A 19,594-nucleotide genomic window follows, 5' to 3' on the forward strand; every position below is an offset into this window, starting at 1 on the left:
TTGAAACTCTGTTGAGCCAATTAAAGAAAGCTATAGGATAAACTTTCCATTAGATGCTGAGGTGACTGATAGTCTTCGTCTGCAAATTGAATAAAGTAATGAGAACTGCTGTACCTGTTCTGATAACAACAGTCTCACCACATCGCGTTCTTTTGAATGCTCTTTCATGTTGTCATAAAAAAATGTGTGAGCATTTTATTGTCTGTTTATTGTATTACTATCCACCTTTCTCCCTCTAGTTTACTGTACTATCATAGGGGACAATCCTGTGTATTTGTGCTGCTTGTAAATTTCTTCACGGCAAACGAAGCTTGTATTGTACTAGAGGCATATGATGCAAGAAAGCAAGCTTATGTAGCATCAGCCAAAAAAGCGGGGGGGGAGGACATTTCGTACATCCATTCCCTTTAAACTTTTGTCCAGTTCCTCCGTGAATTTATTTAAGCTATGAACCTCCACAACGACAGATGGAAGTTTGTTCCGGCAATCAACTACCCGCTGGTTAAATACAAATTTCCGCACATCTATTCTATAACTGTCTCTCCTCAACTTGAATTTTATGCCTCCTCAGGTTCGTAATCTGAGATAGAGGAAGAATCCCATCAAAATTGAGCCTGCTCAACCCATTCAAGGCCTTATACACCTCAATCAGATCGCTTCGCAGGTGCCTAGTCTCCAGACGTTGCAATTTGCAGAACTTAAACCTTTCTTGGTAAGACTACCCTTTCGTTCCCCTCACCAATCTTGTTGCCCTTCTCTGTACTCGCCCAAGCAACTTAACATCCTTCTTAAATGAGGCCTCCAGACCTGTACGCAGTACTCAAGACGTGGCCTGACCATTGTCTTATACAAAAGGATAATCACCTCCTTTAACCTACTAGCAAAATTCCTGCATGTCATTGATAATACCCCATGACCTGCTCTGGCCGCCTGTCTGCACTGCTCAGAAAATTTCATATCTGACTGCACAATTACTCCCAGGTTTTTTTCATTTTCTACCACCCTAAGTGTAGTACCACACAGTTGGTACGTTTCTCTGAGGTTACTTCTACCCATATGCAGTTCTTTGCATTTGTCAATGTTAAACTTCAGTTGCCACTTATCAACCCATCTGCCCAAGTTTTCTAGATCTTGTTGCAGTAGCATACTGCCATTACTTTCATTAATAACTCTGCCAACTTTTGTATCATCTGAAAACTTCGACATTAAGCCTGATGTACCTTCAACAATATCATTGATAAATATACAAAACAACAGTGGGCCCAACACCGAACCCTGAGGGAATCCACTAATAACATTAGTCCACGAAGAGTAGCGTCCACTGATTACCACTCTCTGTCTTCTTCCACTCAACCACCCTTTTGTCCATTGTAGCAACTTACCCTTAATACCATACTGCTCCAATTTGTTCAATAATCTTCTACGCGCAACAGTATTAAAAGCTTTCCTGAAATCCAGGTATATGATATCAAAATATTTTTTGTATCCAATTCCTTTGTAACCACATCATGGTATCCAATCAAATCTGTCAGACACAGCATGGGTTTCCCTTAACAAACCCATGCTCTGTCTGAATTATTACTGGTCTTATCTAGATGATTCTGGAATGCATCTTTAACCAGTGACTCTATTATTTTCCCCGGAACAGAAGTTACACTAACCAATCTGTGATTACTCGTGTCACTTTTAAATCCCCCTTTGTGAATTGGAGATACATTTTCACATCTCCACTCCGTGGGGACTTACTTTCTTTTGTGTCCAAGGATGCTCTCATAATTATGACTAAGGGTTTGTTTAGTTCCTTTGCCACCTCCTTTAATAGAACTGGACAGATCCCATCTCCCAAGTGCCTTTCTTATGTTTAACTTCAACAATTTCTCCTCCACTTTGCTCTCAGTTATTACAAAATCATTAAGCACTCTGTTAGAGTTTTATAAACTGCTGGCAATTTCCTCCCTTAATAACTCCTCTTGTGTGAATGCAGATGCAAAATACTCATTCAGATTGTCAGCTATCTGAGCAGGGTCATTAGCTTGTTTGTTTGTTGTTTGGTTTTTAGGAGCATTAGCAACTAAGGCCATATTGCTCCGGGGATATGCAGTGGTCATTCCCTGACCTTTCCACATCCTCCGTATTTGGTGGGCACGGGCTTGAACCCCGGTCTAATCAAGAAGCGTGTGCTACACACTGCTGCTCCTGCCCACTTGGCTACGGAGGCGCCGGATCATTAGCAGTCAAACCATCAATATCAAGTGGACCAATCTGATTCATCCCTTTCCTTATAGAGTTTATATAACTAAAGAAGTCCTTGCTATATTTCTTAGGATCCTTTGTCAAAGATTTCTAGTAATCTGCCTTCACTTGCCTAACTTCCTTTGGGTTGGTTGGTTGTTTTGTTGTTTATTGGCGCATTGACAACGGAAATCATAGTGCGCTAGTTCATTTGTTATATTATGTCTTTGTATGGATATTCATTCTCTATATCTTGGTCGAAAGCACGGGAGTAAATATTTTCTGTGATTATATACCCTGTCATTATTTACAGTAGATGGTAGATGTTGATTATCTGCATGAATCTGAAAATATCTGATACCCGTTCCTTGTCACCTAGGATATCTCTGAGGGTGATGTCTTGATTTCCTTTATATAATGATGAGGAAATCTTTCGTCGATCATTTTCATAGGTTGGTCATTCTATGAGTATATGTCTGATTGTTTGGGTAGTATTGCATGTTTGACATCTTGGAGGTTCTTCTGCTACTAATAAATAGTAAATAGCCATGTGTAATGTGTGTATGTCCACTTCCTTTGGGACTTGATTACAAGACTAGCTTATATCAATCATAGGCTTCTGTGTCACCTGATAATTGTTATGGAACCCATGCATTTTTCTTCTGTGCCACGAGTCTCATTAGTTCATCTGACATCCATTTAGGCCTAAACCTTGAACAGTATTTCTTAATCGGTGTGAAAAGCCTAGTAGCTTTCACGATTACTTCCTTGAATGCTTCCCATTTAGAATTTGCTGCTGGTAATAACATCAGTTGGTCCCACTGTATACAATTTAAAAACTGTCTGAGACCACTGTAGTTACGTTTACGGAAGAAAAAACCCTTACCTTTACCCCTGATGGTAGAAATAACTTTAAGTAGATCCCACATCAGTACACTGTGATCACTGTCACCCAGTGGCTCCTTTATATGCAAATTCTTAATGCACGAATAATCACTGCTTATAACCAGATCAAGAGTATTACTCTCTTTGGTTGCCTTTCCAACGTGTTGCTGTAGAAAAAACATGCACAAATAATAATAATGCAACACCGCATACATTACCTAAATTGTTTTGTTAATAACGTAATTTACATACGTTTTGGCTTCTTTCAGTTTTTTTGTCCACTGAGAAAATTCAGATTTATCATTGCAATGACTGTTTAAGGAGATTATTTAAAGTAAATATTCCAGGAATGAACTTTATTTAATTTTCATTTAACAGATTTGTTACATAAGGTGATTGTTGCACCTTTAGTGTTTTGAACATTAGTATTGCATCATTCATTGCAACTATTCATTCGAAGCATTTATGCATTCTGCCTCTGCAGGAACATTGGTGTTGTATAATATAAGTTTTGTCTACATTCTGGACGAAAGCTTCGTTTGCATTCTGGGGAACGTTGTGCTTGAAGGATTTACACAAGGAATGATTTATTGGATTACTGGTGGGATGTTCAAAATGTACTGTTGGAAAACTGTTTCTCATCGAAGTTCGCGCTTGGTCAAATTTTCTTTTTTTAGTGGTTGATTGTATTCAATGGTTGCCTTCAATCCCCGGCCTCATACAGCACACGCGCTTTCGTAATTAGAGAGAACTGTTGGCTTGCAAGTGAACCTCGACGCATGCTACTTTCGTCGTTAATGTGTTAGTGAAGTAACAGCATCACGTGACACCAGACCTTACATACGCCTACACGGCTCTCTTTATTACTTATCTGTCGTGTACGTGTTGGAAGCATGAAAGAGGCGTCTCCAGATACATGGTATCATTTGGCTGTCAACAAGCAGTTAATAACACCGTCAATACGGTGAAAAGTAAGCAGACAAATTGCGTGCTCGTTTTCTGGTAGAGGTATGCCACCAATAATATCTTCAGAGGTAAAGAACGTGCCGTCGAAGACATTATTGGTCACTTGGTGTATCTGTTCTAGCTATTTTACAAAAAGAAAGCTAAGGCTTGTGTTGGAGTGCTTCTAGACAGCGGTTCCAAAATATGATAAGCGTAAGTGTGTACCATTCGTGGTACCCTAAAGTGGTACGCAGAAATAAAATGTAGCATATACTATAACAAAAAATTGCTGGTGGTACAAAAAGATATTATAATCAAATGAAGATAAAAAATACAAGGAAAACCTGACATCCATTTGTGTTGGATCAACTTTGTTGTGTATAGAATCCATCAACTTTGTTGTTTATAGAATTCATCAACTTTGTTGTTTATAGAATCCATCAACTTTGTTGTTTATAGAATCCATCAACTTTGTTGTTTATAGAATCCATTGAATGACACAAAGAACTTCATGAGCTCTTTCCATTGCGTGGTTAAGTTAGTCGCTCTAAGGCAAGTGTATTTCTCCCTGAAACTGGGATTTTTCGTCCAGCAAAGCAGGCAAACCGACCAGAGAACACAAGCAGAGTACGGATATCATGCATATGAGTGGATAAAACTGTTTTCAAGAAACCGTAAACTGAAAGGTGTTTTTTTTTTGCTTCTTGCTGTTGATTTTGATGACATAATATAGTCGCCATATCAAAAATATCTCTGGAGCTGAACTTCTGTTCACCTTAACAGGATTCAAATTAAATTTGTCCATTTTTTTGCCGTTGTAAGCGCAATTTACCATAGGGAATATGTGATATTATATAGAGAATTATAGAAAGAAAGACTTAACCCTCTTCACATACATAACATTTGTCATGGCATTTATAAGCTTCATAATAACTTTATTCATGCGCCTCCTGCTTTCCAATGTGAATAATTTTGTGGTTTGTTGGTCTTATTCATAACCATCACTTTGGTGACAGTACCTGGCTAAATTTTGGGTACTTCGTCCTAATATTCTGAATCTCTACCCCTATAGGTTACTGATTAGTATATAAATTTATTAGATTTATGCATCGTTTAATACCTTCGGATCGTTAATAAATAAACCAATAAGCCAAAACATTATGACCAGCGAGTCGTTATGCAAACCGAAGCAACCGCAGGTGAACTATTGTGCGCTCGCGCGCGCGCGGGTAGGAACATAGTATAAAAACACCTGATACTGGGCTCCGTTAATCAGTGTGACTCTTGTTCTTCAGATGGGGAAAGGCAGCGGACTTAAGCGAGTTTGAGAAAGGCCAAATTGTAATGGCCAATGGGCCAGAGCATATCCGAAACGGCACGGCTGGTGGAATGCTCAGTCAGCCGTGGAACTGCCCACGAACTGCCGGCGAGGTGTTGGGCGACCACGGCTCATCGATGTTCCAGGTGAGCGAAGACTCTCCCGGATGATTCGTCGCAAAAGAAGGGCGACTGTGGCGCAACTAGTCGGTAATTGGAATGCTGGTGACTGGAGTAATGTGTCACAACACACACAGAGTACATAGAACCGTGCTGAAAATTGGGCTGCGTAGCCGCAGGCTGCTCCGAGTGCCCACGCGAGCATCGAAACTGGACCTTGAGTGATTGGAAGAAGGTCGTCTGGTCCGATGAATCACGTTTCCTGTTGCACCATGTGGATGGCCGGGTACGTGTTCGTCATTTACTTGGGGAAGTGATGCCACCTGGATACACCGTGGGACGAGAACAAGCCGGTGGCGGTGTCATGCTTTGGACGATGTTCTGCTGGGATACCCTGGGTCCAGTCATCCATGTGCCGGGCACCCTGACGGCCTAATCAGCCATGTGTCAAGACCACTACTTGGTTCAGCGTACTGCAATCCCCGTGAAGACTTTCAACCTGCACAATAATCGTGCCTTTACAGTGCAGCCTCAATATAACCTCGATCTACCATGACTGCCGCTTCGGCTTCGCCCCCCATCAAGTTGACTCACCACTGAAATGACTCCACTACCTGGACGGGACCTGTCTGTCCCAGGATTGACACTACTCGAATTTGACCTTCTTTGACTGAACTCTACCAACTGACTTCACGCAGCATTGCTGCCAATGCCACGTGCCGATCCTGAACCTGTGCTCCCTTGCACGGCCCTGTTTCTCCCCTTTTACCGTGGCAGGGGAAAGATGATGGTCTCCTCCTCTCCCACCGCCCCCTCTTTCGTTCTGGTGCGGCAGAGGTCTACCACACTAATTTTGGGATCGTCTACTCTATTGCCCCTATACTTCTGTTTCTCACCCCTCAGCCTTCAGGCTCTCCCTCTAGCTTTCCAATTAGCGTTCATCCCATGTCAAAATTAACCTAGCCCTACGACCAAAAGTCTTATTTCCACACTATGTAACTTAAAACTCTTTTGGCTTGACCCAACCTCCAGCTCACCGCCCCCACACATTTTTTTAAGGTCCTAGCCACTGAAATCCCAGGAAATTAGGTGCAGGACCTGCTAGAGTACTTATTTAAAAATACAAGTGTACCGGCCTCTATGGAGCTATGCGTGGGCAACATTAGGTCTCAGTAGCAATCCAGCGGCTAAATGGTACACGACACTACACCCAACAATATCCATACACTTTTAAATCCCTGGCCTTTACAGTGTTCTGTAACATACGACAGTGTAGACTACGTTGAGATGGGAGATACCCCTGGTGCCATTAGATCCTAAACACACTTTACACTTTACTTTTACCTATCTTCTCCTTCTGTCCTCGCGTGCCTGTAGCACTGTCAGCACCCATGCACTCCAGGTCCTCACTGAATCTTTTACACTGGACCTAGAGATTGTTCGTCCTGGGTTGCTCTACCAATTAGCCAAAGGAAGAGCAGTTACCTGCGCCAGTTTCACCACTGACCCAGCAAATAATAGAAACACTGAAAAGAAGTGACTTAATGAACATCTAACAGACACCTGCCAAGAAAGATGACAGACCTCAACTAAAGCCGCTGTCACCATAGGATTCCTCCCTGATGTCAGGGCCTGCTACCCCCGTACGCTTGTGAGATCATTTGTAGAGATGTTCGAATATCATTTGAACTGACCGCCACAAATTCCCTTGTCATATTTCATTTACTTCCTTCTACACCGTCTCATATTCGTTCTTTCGGCGTTAATTCGATTTTGTGGAACGAAGAGTTAATCCAGAGGAGATAAATCAGGGAAATAAGTGAGTGATTTAGCTCACAATCTGACACTTTGTTAGAAACTTTATAATCAGCACAGCATTGCAGCCTAGATTTGCCGTGCAGCAAGAACAAGCTCCCTTTTTCTTTTTTGAAATGTGGCCGTGCTCAGTGGATTCGCTCCAATTAGCGATTAAAAACTCGTGCATAGTACTACTTATTCACCGCCTTGTGAGTAAATTCCTTTTGAATGATTCTCTCGCTATCGAAGAAAGTGATCAACATGTTTTTTTTTTTTTTTTTTTTTTTTTAAGACGAATTGTTTTTGTCTCAGAGAATATGTTGATCGTCATTCTCTGCTTTGTCTCTTTGTTTCTAAATCATATTCGAAACAACCCGGCTCATCACCTGTGACGATGGAATCGAGCAAGGAGGGATCATCATCACAACGTCTTGAATGAGCTCTTCGCACAATTCGAGTCCGAGCAGTTTTTCTTCATCAGTCAAACACTGGGGAATGGACCTAGTACATTCCGTTTGCCAAAATCTTTCAGGTTTGTAAAAATTGTTTCTTTATTAATGTGAAGTTCTTCCATCATTCGACGATCACTCCCAATTAGTGAGCGAACTGTTTTTTTAGATAATTTTTTTGGGTTCAAGGCGTTGTTGGGCTTCAACAGCGCTCGTCGTCAATCAGATCCTCAAGGCCATCCAGAAATCTTGCAAACCAGTGAAAAACACAAGAGCAAGATCGTGCATTGTTACCTTACACTTGTGTTTTCACTTGGTAGGTTTCGGTGATACTTTTCACAAACTTGAAACAAAATAATATTTGCTCTTTATCCCATCACTCAACACAATAGCAATACCGGACTGCATGCGAAGAAGAAGACATACAGTATTCAGAAGATCACTTTAGTATTAGTAATATAATGGCTAAATAATGCAGAGAAGCGGACGTTTTCTACATCTTCAAAAGGAACAAAATTCTCGGTTACTCACCTTCGCCGTCGCTAAAAATTTGCTATCCATTCCTCTTTGAACGTTACCAAGCTCTCTACTTCGACCATCGTGACAGGCAGTTTATTCCAAGAAGCTCTAACAGGCTGCCAGAAGCTATCCAGCCTTCTGTTACTTGCTAAAATTTTGTATCTGTGCCCCCTGGTTCTTGTCTTTTTTCCAGTGAAAATATACTTCCCTCGTTCATTTTACTGATCCCTTCAGGACCTTGTGTACTCTCCTCAGGTCGTCCCACGTATGATATCTAGTTGACAAACATTGCAGTCCGCACTTTCTAAGCGTCTTAATATGGACAGCAATTAGTACGACTCGCCAATCTGGTTGCCCTTTTTGAACCCTTTCTTGAAGCTCTATTTCCTTTCCAAGTATGGCCTCCTGACCTGAACACAGTATTCTCTATGCTAGCATTTCCCAACCTTTTTTTAGTCACGGAACACTTTTCATCTCACAACATATTCACGGAACACTTACTAAACACAAGTTTAGCGAGAGCCAAAGAACTGTTTGTTAACATTTTATTACAGACGACGCACTGTGCATCAGGAGCATCTTTATTTCCAACACAGTTAAAGCCGAAATTCAAATAACTGTCATCATACTTTCGTTTTGGTCTTTTATTAGTTGGTTCCTGTTTTTTCACTTCGGATTTTTGGGGAATTTCGGATTTCTGCAATTGTTCATACTTTGAAGTGTGACAATGTTGTGTTCGGTTTCATCGACCACAGTTGCAATACTTGAAGTACTTGCTTCTCGTTTTAAAGGTCCCTTTTTTCAACCAAAAATCCATGGTCATCTATTTTAATAATAATTTTTCGAAATACTAATAATTTATATAAGGAAGTGAGTTTAGTTATGATATCGGTTCGCTTCCTCCTCTTCTTCAACCCGTGTACTCCAGGCTAAATCGCATACGAATGGCATATTTTATCACTACATTGCTACTTTTCTTTTTCGTAGATGTTATTACCTCTACGCATACTTCTCTATGCAAAACCCCGCGAAAATAAAGAGTTCCGCGATCTATTTGATTATTAGTCGATGCCAGTATATTAATAACCGAAAAAAAAAAAGAAGTCAAAAATTATAATAATACAAAAGTGGTGTACTCTACAAATATGCAAAATTTATTTATTTTATTTTTTTAATTATTAATTACGATTTTTCACGGAACACTTGTTCACATCTCACGGAACACTGATTGGATTGTAACCCCTAGGTCTTTTTCTTCCTGGACCACTTGTAACTACACACCCTCCCCAGCGTGTAAGTAACTCCTGTGTTTCCTAGGTGCAAAACCTTACATTTAGAAGAATTAAATTTCATTTGCCATTTTTCAGACCATTTCCAACCGATATAAATCATTATGAAGCAAAGCGGCCTAGTTCGTGTCGTTAACCACTCTTCCTGCCATTAAATCATCAACAAACATTGACAACTTCCCCTCTGCACTCCCTCATCAATGTCATTAAGGATGATAAGAAACAAAAGTGGTCCCAACACTTATCCTTAGGTATTCCTCTTGCTAGCTTTCTCCCCTAGACACCTCTCTGAAATTACTATATTACTTAATTTACAGCAATCTGCCTACTTGTCACTGTTCCCTCGTAGTGCGAATGGTCTTTCCTATAAAAATCGTCTCAAAAATATCTCTTCAGACAAGTTGAATAGATACATTGCGACGATCTACCACTAGCTGACCATTTCTGCTGCGTTTTTTATGACTCTTCCACCTTAATCAAATAAGCCTTACCTGATTCACTCTCTTCTTTTTTGTACGCTTTTACTTCTTCAACGGGAGTGTTTCCATTTACAATGGGTTTCCTCAGCCTACAAGTTATTTCTTGTTAGGAATTTTTTCCCGCCATAAAGTGTGGTTCAGGTTTTCTTGGTCGGTTAAGCCTCGGGCTGTCATGCACTCCCGTACTCCATCCATCCATCCATGTCCTCCTAGGTCTTCTCCTTCTTCCAGGAGGTATCCATTCCAGGATAGCCTTTGGGTATCTGTTTTCTTGCTTCCGTTTTACATGTCCGTACCATGTTAGACGCTTTTTTTTGATGGTGTCAATAATAGTCTTTTTCACTTCCATTTTATCCCTTATGTCTTCATTCCGTTTTCTGTCTCTTCTAGAAGTTCCTGCCGAGCGTCTTCAAAAATCCATTTCTGTGGAGAGCAATTACGCTTTTACTACTAATATAAATCAGTATCTCGTGATAGTTTATAACTGTCCCATTATTTTTGCTTTTTTTCAGTTAAACCCTTAATCACTAACATGGCCTCTTTCTTTTGCTGAACTTCTGTACTCGAATAACTGCATTTGTAACTTCCAGGATAAATCGTTTGCATACTTCCCGTAATGAACTCCTATCCAATAACATATAGCTCTCTCTCTCTCCACTTCATAGAGCCAAAAATGGCACCTCCGTAGCCAGGTGGGCAGGAGCGGCAGTGCGTAGCACACGCTTCTTGATTAGACCGGGGTTCTAGCCCGTGACAACCAAATACGGAGGATGCAGAAAGGTCAGGGAATTACCACCGTATATCCCCGGAGCAATATGGCCTTAGTTGCTAATGCTCCTAAAAACCAAATAACCAACAACAACATAGGGCCATAGAATTACTATATTCTCCCCTCCATTGCAACTGAAGCCCTTGCCTTTTCCTTGGCCCACACATATCTCTTTATATGCTATGAAATTTATAACATTGTGGTTACTACCTGCCATTGGTTCCTACGCTGTCGAATTTTGGATGTGGTTTGAATTCTTGGTGAGAACAAAATCGAGAATATTAGAAACCGTCCCCAGTACTTTTTCTAACATGTAATAAATAATTCGGATGATTAAAAATTAAAAATATTTTTCCATAGCGTATTACAAGTCTACGATTTCTAATTTATTTTAAGATGCAGGTTGAAGTCACCTCTAATGAGCCAATCACACTTTACTGCCGAATAAAGTTGCTAAAAGTGATTTTTATCATACTCCTCATTTGATCAGCTGCATAATGCATCATCATGGCCTTACATGCTTTTGCATGCGTGCCGCTTAATTGTGAAACCTTTTTATTTTATTATCACTTATGACCACATTAATTACAGCAGTGGTTGCCTTTCCAACTTTATCTTCTCAAAGTACATTACACTTCCTACATAATTTTGTGTCTTAGCAGTTTCAGCGTTAGTGCTCTAGTTAATCAGTAGAGGTAAAGAGAAAGAGAGATGACGGAATTTTATTCCTTTTTTTGTTGTTTTCCAGTGCGGATGACTACACTCGAGGATACATGAACAGCAGGGCTATGCTGGAACCCAACGGCAATGTTTTTTGGCCTCCTCCAACCAAATTTCGCAGCACGTGCCCAGTGGATGTAACCTACTTCCCATTCGATGACCAAACGTGTATCATGAAGATGGGATCGTGGATCTACGATGGGTTACAGGTGGACGTGATGAATCGCACATCAGAAGTTGACCTGTCCAATTACGTGCCGAACGGCGAATGGGAGCTGCTGGAAGCACGCATTGTGCGGAATGTGGTGTTCTACTCTTGTTGCAAAGAACCATTTCCCGACGTTACCATTACGCTTGTGATACGACGCAAGACATTGTACTACATGTACAACGTGGTCATGCCCTGCATGATGATGTCCGTGTTGACTCTACTGGTGTTCTGCCTTCCCCCGGACTCCGGCGAGAAAATTGCCCTTGGGGTCACGGTACTGTTAGCTTTCTCGGTATTCATGTTGGCGATAGCAGAGAAGATGCCTGAGACATCGGAGTCTATCCCACTCTTAGGTAAGAATGCATAAAAATATTTATCTCAATTCTACTACCTGCAAATATATTGTTTTCTTCCGTTGGAAAAAGAATTTTTCCAAAACAAGCATTCGTTATTCCGTTATTATGAAACTGTTACAGTTAATACTGCATCGTGGAGAAATTTTTATTAGAATGTAATTAATATTCTATTTAAAATTTAAGTATATAATAATTTATATACTTCGCAGTATATATATTATTATAAATCACAATGTTTTATTGAAAATATTATGATTGTTTTGCGATTTCAAATTTTATTGTCTAGATATTGTTTTAACTAGAAACAGCAAACTAAAGATGTCTGAAGACAGCCTAATCGAGGGGTTGGGAAATACCGTTGGTGAGTCAGTTGTAAGTTATAGTCTGTTTCCTTGCACAAAGTGCTCTAATGTTTGCCGATTGTCTCTATCTAACGGTGGTACATTTCTGTGCCAATGTTGTTTGTAATGCGACGATCTTAAGGCATAATTTGGCTTACCAATGGACGAGACTGAGGCTGAAACAGCGAGTGGTTGCCCTGAAAAATACCAAATCTGTGGGCGCGGAAGTTACTCAAATGTCCAGTATCAAGCCAAGGGCGCTCTTCTGAAGGATTGGATATCAGGATTGAATCGTGAGATAGATGGAGAATACTCTGATTCCAAGTGAGATAATATTAGTGGGTGATTCGGTTAGTTGAGGAAACTCGAAATGTATTCTGTAATCGAGACAGATGGAACAGAACCAGGTCGTGTCTAGGTACTAAAATTGATGATGTTACTAACCGGTTGTCAGCTCTTAAGGGAACTAAAGGCATATGGTTATACGTGTATGCTAATGACTTAAAACTTCGCCAAGAAATATCCTGGCGACTTGGCCAAGAAATATAAGGTCATAGTGGAAAAATTCCGCGAGATAGGGCCCTCGTGGGTAGCACAGTTGGTAGAATCGCCATCCTCCCCACATCGGGTGGAAAAAACCTGAGAGTCTCGTCGATGACATGAGGAATTTTTTTGGGCCTTTTCACAATGTTGCTGAGTTAGTCGGTCTCAGGCAAGAGTGGAATGGTTTTTTCTCCCGGAATGTGGAGTTTTTCGTCCAGCAAACAGAAAATCGACATCTGAATACACGCAATTTACAGACAATCTACACGGAGCAATACGGCCTTAGTCACTGATGCTCCTAATACAACAACAACGCGATATAGGTCAGAGTGTTATTGTATCTGCCCAGACATGATAAGAGAGAATATATTATGAAAACTTTGTGGATCAACTGAAGACTTCAGGTATTCTGCAGGGTATATGGGAGAAAATTTTTCTTAGCTTAAGCATGGCGTAATTAATAAAATAGACTTACGTTGTAACGATGCAGTTCACTTTAACAGGAAAGGTAGAGGGTCTCCGTTGATGTCATAGAGGAGGCCTTAAGGGTTCAAGACAACTGCTAATAGGAGAATATGGAAGTTTTTGGTAAGGTTCAAGGGCATTGACTAAAGTTATACTGATATACTGCTCGGGAGTTCTTACGCGATACTTTTAATTATATATATAGTACAGTACATGGAAAAACCCAGTGAATTAAACATAACATATGTGGCATGTAACTGCTATCTCCAGCAGTTATATACCACAGAAAAATACCTGGGTAATTAACTGTAAGGGATGTATTATGGTAAAAAATATAACCATAAAAAATCTAACCTATCTGTATAGTAAAGCTAGAAGTGGTGTAAATGAAATGAGTAAACTTCAGCACCGGGTGGAATCAACTAATGCGATGTAGAAATAACTGAAATATGAAATTATCCCGAGATAGGGATAATGAATTTCATTATGGTGAGTGTAGTGTTCAGAAAAGATAGGGAGGAGCTAGGGGATAGGGAGGTTTATTCTGCTTATCAAAAACTGCTTAAAAGCACCAAGGATCCAAGTATTATCAAAAATGTGACAGTTTAGGAATAGAAAGCGGGGAGTGATTATAATTTCGTGAGTAGTATCCAAGGAAATTTGGATGGTCAAGGGTAAAGGCCTTAATTACAGGAAAGGGGACTGCAGTAGACTCAGGTACTTCTTGAGCTCTTAACTGGAGTTATTACTGTAAGCTATTTGATACTAATTAATTATGAGAAGTCTTTAAAGTGATTTATCACTTTAACCACAAGAACGAATGTGCTTGTGGAGGCCACAAGCACATTCGTTTCAGTTGAGAGGTACCGCAAAATAAAGATGTCAAATGGATGGGATGATAAGACAACTAAAAGTTTTTTTATTTTGGTAGATGTTGGCGCATCGGCATCTGTGGCCATAATTCACCTCCCAAGGTTTTTGCAGTACTCTGATCCAAGCCCGAGGCGGGATTCGAACCCGCGACCTTTGGGTTACTAGGCATGTACTTTACCCACCCGGCTAGCCCGGCCGGCACTAAAAGTTTTAATTCATAAGATTACTATTAGCATATACACTATGCTGCCACTTTATTAGGTACACCTACGTAGTAGCGTGTTAAGCCTCCTTTAGCCTTAAAAACAGCCTGAATTCGTCTAGGCATGGATTGAACAAGTTGCTAAAAACGTTGTGCAGAAATGGAATACCATGCAGACATGTGTGTCACGCAGTTCCTTGAGATTCGACTGAGGTGTAGGCCTGCAGCGAACAGCCATTTCCTGCTCATCCCAAAGATGTTCAATTGGATTGAGATCCAGATACTGAGCGGGCCACTGCAGCAAAGAAAAGTCATTGTCATGTTCCTGGATAAATTCCATAGTGATTCGAGCTTTGTGCACCGGCGCATTATCCTGCTGGATGTAACCATCTGACTGAGGATAAACTGCCAAAATGAACGGATGCACTTGGTCAGCAACGATGTTTAGGTACGATGTGGCATTCAGACGTGAAACTATGGGTATCAATAGACCCAACATGTGCAAAGATAACATTCCCCACACCATAACACTGCCCCCACCAACTTTCACAGTAGTCGTCAGACATGACGGGTCCATGGATTCATGTTGTTTTCGCCAAATTCTGAGCCTTCCATCAACTTCGACTCGTCAGACGAAGTTCCTGGTGCATCATGCTGTGGCTGTCGGCTGTTGTAGCCTTCCATCAACATGATGCACCAGGAACTTCGACTCGTCAGACCAAGAAACTGTTTTCCAATCCTCGATAGTCCAGTGCTGGTGTTGCTCTGCCCACAGGAAGCGTGCTCTCTTGTTCTTCATTGATAACAAAGGTACGCGATGTGGCTCTCGTCTGTTGTAGCCCATTCGCGATAAAATGCGACTAGTGGTCCGTTGCGATATTTTGTTCTCGCACCAAGGTTGTAAGGCGCATTATAGCCATAGTAGCTTATGCGCCATTAAACTCCCATAACAACAACAACAACAACAACAACAACAACCAATGTTGTATTCTGACGTGATGTGCGACAATGTGGCCCGTCTGTTTGCTTGCACAATTCTAGCCATCCTCCTCGGACCTCTCTCATCAACAAGCGATTTTCTTCCATAGGAGTGCCGTTGAGAGGATGTTTTCCGTTCCTTGCACCATTCTCGATACACTCTTGAAAATGTGGTGCGTAAAAAGTTCAGGAGAACTGCCATTTCAGAGATGCTTTGTCCAGCACGTCTTGCAGCTACTGCCATGCCACGTTTGAAGTCCGTTAGATCATTCTTTACCCCATTCTTGCTGCGGTTTGTACGCTTAACTGATACTAGAAAGGTTTTTCTGCTGCATTTATAACCACAACTGGTCATGTAACTTGCAACGTTGTGGAACAAACCATTTGTGTGCACAGTTGGGATATACCTAATAAAGTGGCAGCACAGTGTAAGTAATAAAACCAATGAAAGTCTAATACTTGCAAAAGCTAAATATAAAAATCTCTGGCAAAGAGCCAAAAACGAGTAAAAGAAATCCTTGTATATTTGTAAAATACTTGCTCAGCCGAATTGAAGCGGTATTTTACAAATGTCCTTACTTTTATAGAAGCCACATTAGTACAAAGGGGACTTAATAAAGCAGAGTTGAACTATCGCAAAAATGTGACGTAATGATGCGAGAGAAACGGCCGTCTGAAAAACTACAGAGGCTGCGCGAGTGCAAAACCCAAGCGGCATACGGTTACACATTCAAATATGTATACAGAAAAATGTGGTAGTGAGTGCATTCAACCATTAGTAATATTAATGAGGTCATCATTATATTCAGGGATTATTCCCCTGGAATAGAGAAATGCCGGTGCATAAGGGAGGGACTGAAGAAGTTATGGACAATTATAGACCAGTGAGTTTGACAACTGTTGGTAAGATTATGGAACCAATAGTTAAAGGAGCAATACAGGACCAACTGACAAGAATGGTATCCTATGTTGGTCACAGCAAGTTTCGTGAAGAGATCTTGCCTTACTATTTTGGCAAATTACTATGAAAATGTTAAAAAGCAAATTATAATTTGGATGCGATCAACAACTTCGACACTATATATCTGGATTTTGATATAAGGCTTTTGATGTAGTTCCTCGTGAGAGGGAATTTTATAGATTAGAGCAGGGTGACAAGCGAAGACCTTCAGGGATCAGTGTTCAGTCCTTTATTTCTTATCTTCAAAACTGTCGGCGTTTGCTGATGATTTATAGGTTGGGAGAGTGTTAACGATTAGAACCAGCTTTGCTGCTTAAAAACGATTTGGGCGGACTGCAAGTATGGTCCCTCCCCTTCTCGCCACCCCCCTTTTTCCTTCTGGTGGGGCATGGGCATGCTACACTGTAAACTTGAGTTGTCTTCCCTATCGGCGCCTTACTTCTGTCTATCTCCCTCCCAGTCTTGTCTCCCTCCCCACTCTACCTGCACGCTAGTGAACGCCCGACAAATCTAAATTCCACAATTCAAAATCAATTTCGCCCACCATTTTTCGACCTTCTCCTAGCGCTTCCCCTCAACACGATCACATTTTTTTTAAGGTCCTAGCTGCTGAAATCTCAGGAAATTTGGTGGCAGAACCTGCCAGAGTAAACCTAAACTGCTATGTACCTGGTCTGCCTCCACGGGGCGAAAGTGGGGCAACGAGACACCTCAGTAGGTGTCTGGTGGCTAAAGTATCAGAAGAACAACGGTACATGACATTACATATATACAGGGCTCATACACTTTTAAATCTCTCGCATTTCCAGTCAACTGGTACGCCCACAATGTGAACTACGCGGAGATGGAGAAAACCCCTGGTGCCGTTTGATCCTAAACACACTTTACACTATGGCCTGTAAAATGGCAGCTAAAGTTTAATGCTGCCTAATGCAAAGTATTAGGCAGCATTAAACAGTAAAGTATTAGATGCAACAAAGGACGACCAGACTGGTAAAGAGCGACAAGCATTATCTCAATAAGGAACGGCATAGATGTGATCTGCAGAGCTTAGCAACTAGACACCTTAAGTGGTGGGGGGGATTGTTGTTATTGGGTTTTAGGAGCATCGGCAACTAACGCTTGTTGCTTTGTGTATATTTTCTCTAACTGTTTTGCGTGTGTTTTGAGGTCGATTTTCTGTTTTGTTGAATGAAAAACCCGAGTTTCTGGGAGAAAAAAAAAAAAACAATGCTACCCTAGCCTGAGGCCGACTAACCCAGCTACATTGTGAAAAAGATCCATAAAAATTCCTCCCGTCATTGACGGGATTCGAACTTAGGTCTTCCCAACCGGTGTGGGGAAGTTTGCGATCCTACCAACTGTGCTACCCACGAAGACGTGGGCGGGGGATTTTATTTAATATTGTTTTATTTGTATAAGGTCCTGATTATGTAAAGTGAATGAGGGGGAAGTATTCTCACTGGGATGGTGGCTCTTTGTGCTGCCTTAGCAGCTAATCTTGTTTGGTCGTTTTATTGTGTTGCTTTAGTGACTAATTCTGCACGGTAGCTCGTTGTTACCTTGGTGACTGATCCTGGATGGTGGCTCCTTATACTGCCTTAGTGACTGAACTAGATAGTGGCTCTTTGTGCTACCTTAGTAAGTGATCTGTACGATAATGGCAGGGATGTCAAACATTGGCAGGCACCACCTCGTAATGTATTCTCACTGGTAAGTTTGACAGAAGCAGATGGCACAACTATAAAATCTCAAGTAGAAGAGCAGACCGTATGAAGCTTACCTTCGGCAAGTGTGCTACGGAATGTAGGAATAACTTGCTTGCAAGAATGGCCGATGTGGAGAATTTGGCAAAATTTATTGAAGAAATGGATAGGCACTTTTTTAAGTTGAGAATAATATGTGTTTTTTGTTTGTTTTCTTCTTTTTGGCAAATACAGAATGCGTTCGCTTCCTTGCATAATTATGCATAATTATACACTTTAGTTGAGGTTTTGTGACAGAAGAGCTCCATGAGAGACCTGGATCGATCAGCATTGTAGTTATGTTTTAAATGATCTTTTTCAGAATGAAAACGAAATTGGAAGGTTTTTGTTATAGGGTAACAATGTTCATGTAAAGTTCTTTATATCAGATTATCAAAAGGCGAAGTACTAATAAAAATATTTAGAATAATTTTTTTGGCCTTTTCCTTAGAGATTATGTGGTGTCCTAGAAAATCGTTCCTTTTTTTGACATTTCATATCAGTGAATTAGGAACTGAACACCAAGGTAGAACAGCAATATCGTATGTTGCTGAAGCTCTGAATCCTTAGGGATTTCGTTTCGCTTTGATGTATTAGAATTCATGTTACTAAAGGATATTAAGCCGACAAGGTGAAGCAAACAAAAAAAAAAAAAAAATCGAATTCCCAGGAGTGTTAGAAAAGAGATAGAAAAACAAGAAAGAAGAATTTCGTTTAACACAATACGAACTAGATAGAAAATGTAATGCGTCACGTGCCCTTTTTATTGATGAACTGCTGCTTTCCAGTCGTATCATGTTTTGTTCTTGGGTATCACACCGCAGCCAGACCAGCAGGAAAATAGTGCGAAAATATCACCTAGAGTAAACAATTTTAATATGAGATGCTATATTTGACGTTGAAAAGCTCTTGAAATTTTACAACTCTGATAGTAGAGTTATAAAAAAATCTCTCTCTCTCTCTCTCTCTCTCTCTCTCTCCTTCAGTAAGGAGCATCCTAAAGTAGATCACAAGACGGCGGATTCAACGTAGTTGCAGCAGTTTTAATATAATACTTTAAATAATAATTTATGATCTGAATATTCGTTTTGAGCGCCTAAGGGGTAAAACCAAATGAAATTTATTCTTAGTGCGGAGTGATTTTCACCTTTTTTGCTGAGGGAAAGAGCTTGTATTACACATGTATGTTGAAATTTTGTATTCAGCCTTTCAGGGTGAACGTCACATGGACTTTGTAACCTTTTGCTAATGTGGTCAGCTTCACAACTTAGAATGTAGTTCACACCCTTCTAGCCAATGGCTGTCCCAGGAGTGTCTCCTCAACGCAGAAATAAATTGATAATAATAATAATAACTCAGAGAATGTCACTTCTCATCAGATGAAGAGATCAAGGCAGC

At 40.7% G+C, this 19,594-nt stretch overlaps 1 protein-coding gene across 1 annotated transcript in view; it reads left to right on the plus strand.

Annotated features, from left to right (window-relative positions):
• The window catches only part of LOC150083268 (neuronal acetylcholine receptor subunit alpha-10-like), a 207,542-nt gene that overhangs the window by 167,459 nt on the left and 20,489 nt on the right, over positions 1 to 19,594 (plus strand). The window contains exon 5 of the mRNA XM_090377140.1: positions 11,550 to 12,085. Within this exon, the coding sequence (XP_090233266.1) occupies positions 11,550 to 12,085 (536 nt within the window). The remainder of the gene's footprint in view (positions 1 to 11,549; positions 12,086 to 19,594) is intronic.

Source organism: Mastigoproctus giganteus, chromosome 7 (genome assembly GCF_048544385.1).
Source record: "Mastigoproctus giganteus isolate SK-2022 chromosome 7, ASM4854438v1, whole genome shotgun sequence".
NCBI lineage: Eukaryota > Metazoa > Arthropoda > Arachnida > Uropygi > Thelyphonidae > Mastigoproctus > Mastigoproctus giganteus.